The sequence below is a fragment of the Mobula birostris genome, chromosome 12 (genome assembly GCF_030028105.1).
Source record: "Mobula birostris isolate sMobBir1 chromosome 12, sMobBir1.hap1, whole genome shotgun sequence".
NCBI lineage: Eukaryota > Metazoa > Chordata > Chondrichthyes > Myliobatiformes > Myliobatidae > Mobula > Mobula birostris.
Genome location: NC_092381.1, coordinates 92,962,311 through 92,967,781, shown reverse-complemented (window position 1 = coordinate 92,967,781; position 5,471 = coordinate 92,962,311). Strand labels below are relative to the sequence as shown.

General features: G+C 44.8%; 1 protein-coding gene across 1 annotated transcript; it reads right to left on the bottom strand.

The window, feature by feature from the left end:
* Positions 1-497: 497 nt before the first annotated feature.
* LOC140206390 (protein FAM163A-like) lies at positions 498-4,706 on the bottom strand. The gene is made up of 2 exons (XM_072274755.1): positions 4,614-4,706; positions 498-863 (listed from the first exon to the last, which is right to left on the bottom strand). Exons 1-2 carry the CDS (start codon positions 4,704-4,706, stop codon positions 498-500), a joined length of 459 nt encoding a protein of 152 aa, XP_072130856.1.
* Between the last annotated feature and the right edge of the window lie 765 nt (positions 4,707-5,471).

The following is a 5,471-nucleotide window of genomic DNA, read 5'->3' as shown; positions in this document are numbered from 1 at the left end:
ACATTGTGAATTACTGCTTGTATAGATTGGATGCATAATGTAACCCATACTCCTATGCAGTGATTTTAGTGGGCTGAATTAACAGGTAAAAAAGTGCCATTTTCTGTTCCAAATGCTTAAATTCCATTCCACTTTGTTAATTCCATTTCCAAACATCATGATATGTCTTTTACCTCTGAAAAATCGAGGACTGATTTGCTTTCTCCTTTTGTTGGAAGTTCCTGCACAAAGTTCATGAAAACACATGCAAGATTCCCAAGATTGAAGCAAAGAGTAGTTTGATCTTTTGTTATCTCAGAGGAAAGAAACCAGGTGCCCAGATTGCATTCCTGAAGGACAGACGCTCTCCTCTATTCACTGACAATTGGGAAAGGTATAATTCCTTTATTGCAATCTTTATTTTCCCTTTCCTGGCATTGGAAAAATAGTGCCATCTCCTCTCGCTCCCCACCCCCCTATCCCTGCCACCGCCCTACCCCATGCCCCCAGCCCAGAGTTCACACCTCGGTGCTTATCGCCCTGACGCTTGCAAGTGTCTCCCGCACCGTGTTCTGGCGGCTCACCGGGAAACCCTGGAACGAGGACATTTTGAAGGGTGGCCCCGGCTCCTTGTAGCGGGCTGGGATGTAGGAGACGCGTTTGCCTCCGTTGCGCATCTCCTCGGCGGTCCGGATGTAAAAGGGGGAGCAGTCAGGGCACGAACCTCTCGCGGCCTCCTGGCTCGCCTCCACTGGCGCGGGCAGCTGAGTGAGCAATCCGTCCACAGAGTGTGCGTTGCAGGTGTTGCAAGCAAAGCGCGGGTGAGAGTACAAATCTGAGACTTCCTCCTCATCGTCTGATTCGTCCTTCTTGCAACAATAATACTGGCAGAGAGAAGAAAAAGAAAAGGAGAGAGGACTCAGAATCTAGAAGCAAACCAACAGAGTTTGCAGAATCAGGGAGAGTATGTGTCAGGACCCTTAGCAGCATTGTTATACAGAGTGATCGTGGGGTCCAAATCCACGGTTCTTTGAAACTGGCAACATGACTGGATAGGGTGTGTGGCATGCCTTACTTCATTGGTTTGGGCATTGAGTATAGGAGTCAGGAAGTCATGTTCCATCTGTATAAAACTTCGGTTGTATGAGTATTGTGTGCAATTCAGGTTGCTCATTCTAGGACGGGCACGGAAGATTTGGAAAGGATGTACAAGAGGTTTAACAGGACGCTGCCTAGCTGAAAGGGTATGAACTGTAAGGAGAGACTGACAAACTTGGGTTGTTTTCTGTGGAACTTGGAAGACTTGATAAAGGCTTATAATATAGGCACCGAAAGAATCTTCCTCCCAGGTAGAAATGCTAGCGGGCACGCATTTAAGGTGAGGGGACCAAAGTTTACAAGATAAGTGCAGGGCAAGCTTTTTTTTCCCCACACAGGGGGTACTGGGTGCTTGGATCAGCCCCCACAGGTAGTGGAAGCAGATACAATAGTGGCATGTAACAGGCTGTTAGACACATGAACATGTGAGGAATGGCAGAGTATGGATCAAGTACAGGCAGAAGAGATCGGATTTGGCAGAGACATTATGGTCTGAAGGGCCTGTTTAATTGTGGTACTCTTCCATATTCTAAACAGCCCTCTGACTACATCCCAGCCAATCTCTCACCTTGCACTCCAAATAAGTTTCAACATCCTGGACTCTCTAATCCAGATCTAAACGAGCACCCAGTAATTAATCATCCTTGTGTTTGCTGGACTACATTTACAGCTAGGCTAGCTATATCATCATTTAAGTCAGGGATTCCCAACCTGGGCTCCAGTAAGGTTTGGAACCCCTCAGTAATGATCGGGGTCCATGGCATAATAAAGTTGTGAGTTCCTGACTTAAGCCAATTCAAGTTTATTGTTGGAGCACAAGTATACGAGGTGCAGGTACAATGAATGAATATTTGCAGCAGCATCTCAAGGCTGCATTCCTTCTCTTCCTTCCATGCTTCTGCTCATTTCACTGTGATTGTCCTGCAGCCCTCCCAAGTTCTGTGTTGTCCTCCAACATTGCCTGTGAGAAGTCTGATTTTCTTCACTTGCTATCCAGTGTGCCTTGGGAGTTTCTTCCCTATGCTTCTTCACCAGACTCTCCCTTTGATAAGGAGTTGCCTATCATCATTTTGCCCAACTCCTTGGTTTCCCCTGCCTTTAATATCTCCCTATGCCATTCCTAGGGACATTATAACTGGTACTCTCCGAATTCAAAGGAGCCTGCACATATGGCTGAGGATAAAAAAAAAGAGTCTGGTAAACCTTGATTCCTTTTTGGGCTCCTGACTTTACCTGCAGAAACAGTCAAATTTGTATTGGGGGTCCTGGCTACAACAGACAATGTTCAACGTGGAGGTGACCATTGAGGCATAAGCCATTGTCCTACTGGCTATAAATGCAGCAGAAGTCTCACACATCTGAAATCAGCTCCAAAATGACAGTAGGCAAGTATCAGCATTGCTTGTGCTTCTGCGTCAGATGTTGTGGGTTCACCTCTGGTGTTTCAGTGCTCAGTCCAGGCTGCTATTCGCTTCCTGTGCAGAAATGCACCAGGACTGGCATCCATTGGACTAGCTGTTAACCTCAATCTGAACTCTCAGTTGGACACATTGAAGGAAATCAATGTTATCTTGAAAAGGAGTCCTGACAAGATCTCCAGACCAATATCACTAAAAGAGGGGTTATTTGCTGTTTGAGGAAGTATGCAGAATGGCTGCCTAATTATCTTCCTACAGTAAAACACTGGCTACTGGCACTGCTCAGTTTGTGAAATATACACAAGGAGGGCAGGAATTGGATCACTGCTAATGCAGTCAATTCAATGCTGGCTCATAGATCAATCCAATTCCCATAAATTTTCCCAATGACCTCTCCTCCTCAGCTACCCCCAAAGGTGCCAGAGGTAAGGACAACAAAGAGATGTTCACAGGAGGCAGAGGAACGGCTATGGGACTGCTTCAAGTTGGTTTTCTGGGTGATTTTCCAGGACTCATCAGATGGCTGCCATGAACTTTGTAAAGACTCTAGGGAACGAGTGTGTCTCCACAAAATCATTTAGAATCTTCCCCCTACTAAAAGCAAAACATTCACAATTTGCCGAGGGTAAGATTGGTGGCATTTAGGACAAGCTTTCCAGAAGAGTACAGAGATCCAGGCATGAAACCTGGGGATGCCATCTCATGCGCAGAGTCGTAGTTCAGGACTAAACTTGAACCAATGCTCAACTACTGCCTTTATGCCTATCATCCAGCAGCACTTACATCCACTGTGATGAAGTGCCTCAAGAGATTGGCCATGAAGCATATCCTCTCCTGCCTGAAGAATGACCTGGAATCCATATTAACTGATTGTTTGGCTGACTACAGCTCCAATGCACTATTTAAGTTTGCTGACGAAAGCGCTGTTGTTGGCCGAATCAAAGGTGGTGACAAATCGCCATATAGGAGGGAGTTTGAATATTTGTTTGGGTGGTGCCACAATAGCCTCTCACTCAACATCAGCAAAACCAAAGAACTGATTTTTGAGTACAGGACGAAGATGCTGGAGGTCCATGAGTCATGAGGAGAGGTCAGTAGTTTCAAATTCTTTGGTATTAACATAGCAGAGGATCTCTCCTGGGACCAGCAGATAAGTGCCATCAGAAAGTAGGCATGAAGGTGCCTCTACTTCCTTAAAAGTTTGTGTAGATTTGGCATGTCACCAAAAGCTTTGAGAAACTTCTGTGGATGCATAGTGGAGAATATCACAGCCTTGTATGGAAACACCAAAGTCCAGGAATGGAAAGGCTAGAGAAGGTGGTGGATACAGCCCAGTCTATCACAGGCAAAGCCCTCCCCAATATTGAGTATGTTTGCAGGGAGTGCTACCACAAGAAAGTAGCATCCATCATCAAAGATCTCCACCATCCAGAACATGCTCACTTCTCATTATTACCACCAGGCAGGAGGTATAGAAGCCTTAGGTCCCACACCACCAGTTTCAGTAACAGCTATTACTCTGCAACCATCAGGGTTTTAAACTGGTTTTGACTAACTTTCAAAGACTCTTTACAACTCGTGTTCTCAGTGTTATTTTTATTTGTACAATTTCTCTTCTTTTGCCAACTGGCCGTCTGTTAGTCTTTGCTTATATATAATGTTTCATAAAATTCTATTATATTTCCTTTTTCCCGTAATGCCTGCAAGAAAATGAATCTCAAGGTAGTATATAGTTACACATACATCTTTTGATATATATGCACTTTGAATTCCACTGCTTATGCTCTAGGGGCAATTAATCAACCAATTAACCTACCAGCTTGCATGTTTTTAGGATGTGGAAGGAATTGAATGTCCAGGGGCAACCTACATGGTCACTAGGAGAACATGCAAGCTCCATAATAGACAACACCAGAAGTCAGGATTTAACCTAGGTCACTGGAGCCTTGAGGCAACAGCTTGACTAACTGTGCCATAGTCCTGTTTCAAACATAAAGATAATCTAGTCAGCAGCCAGAAAGGAATGTATTACAAAGCAGTGTTCCATAATTCAGAAACTCTTAAATGTATTTGCATTTTGTTCCTCCAGCCCTCAGTTAGTGACACTTACTAACTCACCTGGAGTCTACAGTAACAGAGCACACCTATGATACAAAGTAGTATCACTGTTGCTAGTATTCCACCAGTGATAACAACAGTTCCAGCTGTCATCCGACCAGTTCCCCATCAAACCCTAGAAAAGCAAAGGGAAGACATGGTGAGATTGGAAGGAGTAGACGGGGTGTAGGTATATAATTTGGTAGTGGGGAAGAGGGAAGGCCAACCTCATTCTAAAGATAGATTTACATATGTCTTCCTTTCAACAGCACCTCCCAAACCCACAAGTTCTACCCCCAAGCAGCTAAAAGACGCATGGGAACCCCAGGATTTCCTAATCCTGAGATGGAAATATATTGGAATTCCTTCATTAACACAGTATGTGAACACTGGGATGCCCTCCCACACATTGTAGGGATATCTTCACCAGAAGGACTGGACTGTTCTGAGATAGCAACTTGGCACAACTTTCTCAAGAGCCACTAGGGACAGGTGACAAAAGCTGGCGATAAGAGTTATAAGATGGAGGACACAAGAGATTCTGTTGATGCTGGAAATCTTGACTAATACACACCAGATGCTGGAGAAATTCCGCAAGTCAGGCAGCATCAATGGTGGGATGAACAGTCATTGTTTGATTTTTTTATTGATTGAAATATAACGTGGAATAGGGCCTTCCGGCCCTTTGAGCCCCACTGCACAGCAATATCCTGATTTAATCCTAGCCTAATCACGGCGCAATTTACACTGACCAACTAACCTACCAAATGGTACGTCTTTGGACTATGAGAGGAAACCAGAGCAATCAAAGTGGCCATGGGAAGAAGGTACCCACTCCTTACGGACAGTGGCGGGAATTGAACCTGGGTTGCTGATGCT

Bases quoted from the DNA above. Each gene is read 5' to 3' on its own strand.
- LOC140206390 (XM_072274755.1), bottom strand. From the start codon at position 4,706: ATGACAGCTGGAACTGTTGTTATCACTGGTGGAATACTAGCAACAGTG. The intron at 864-4,613 runs GTGAGTTAGTAA...TCTCTCTGCCAG, and splicing joins TCTGTTACTGTAGACTCCAG to TATTATTGTTGCAAGAAGGA.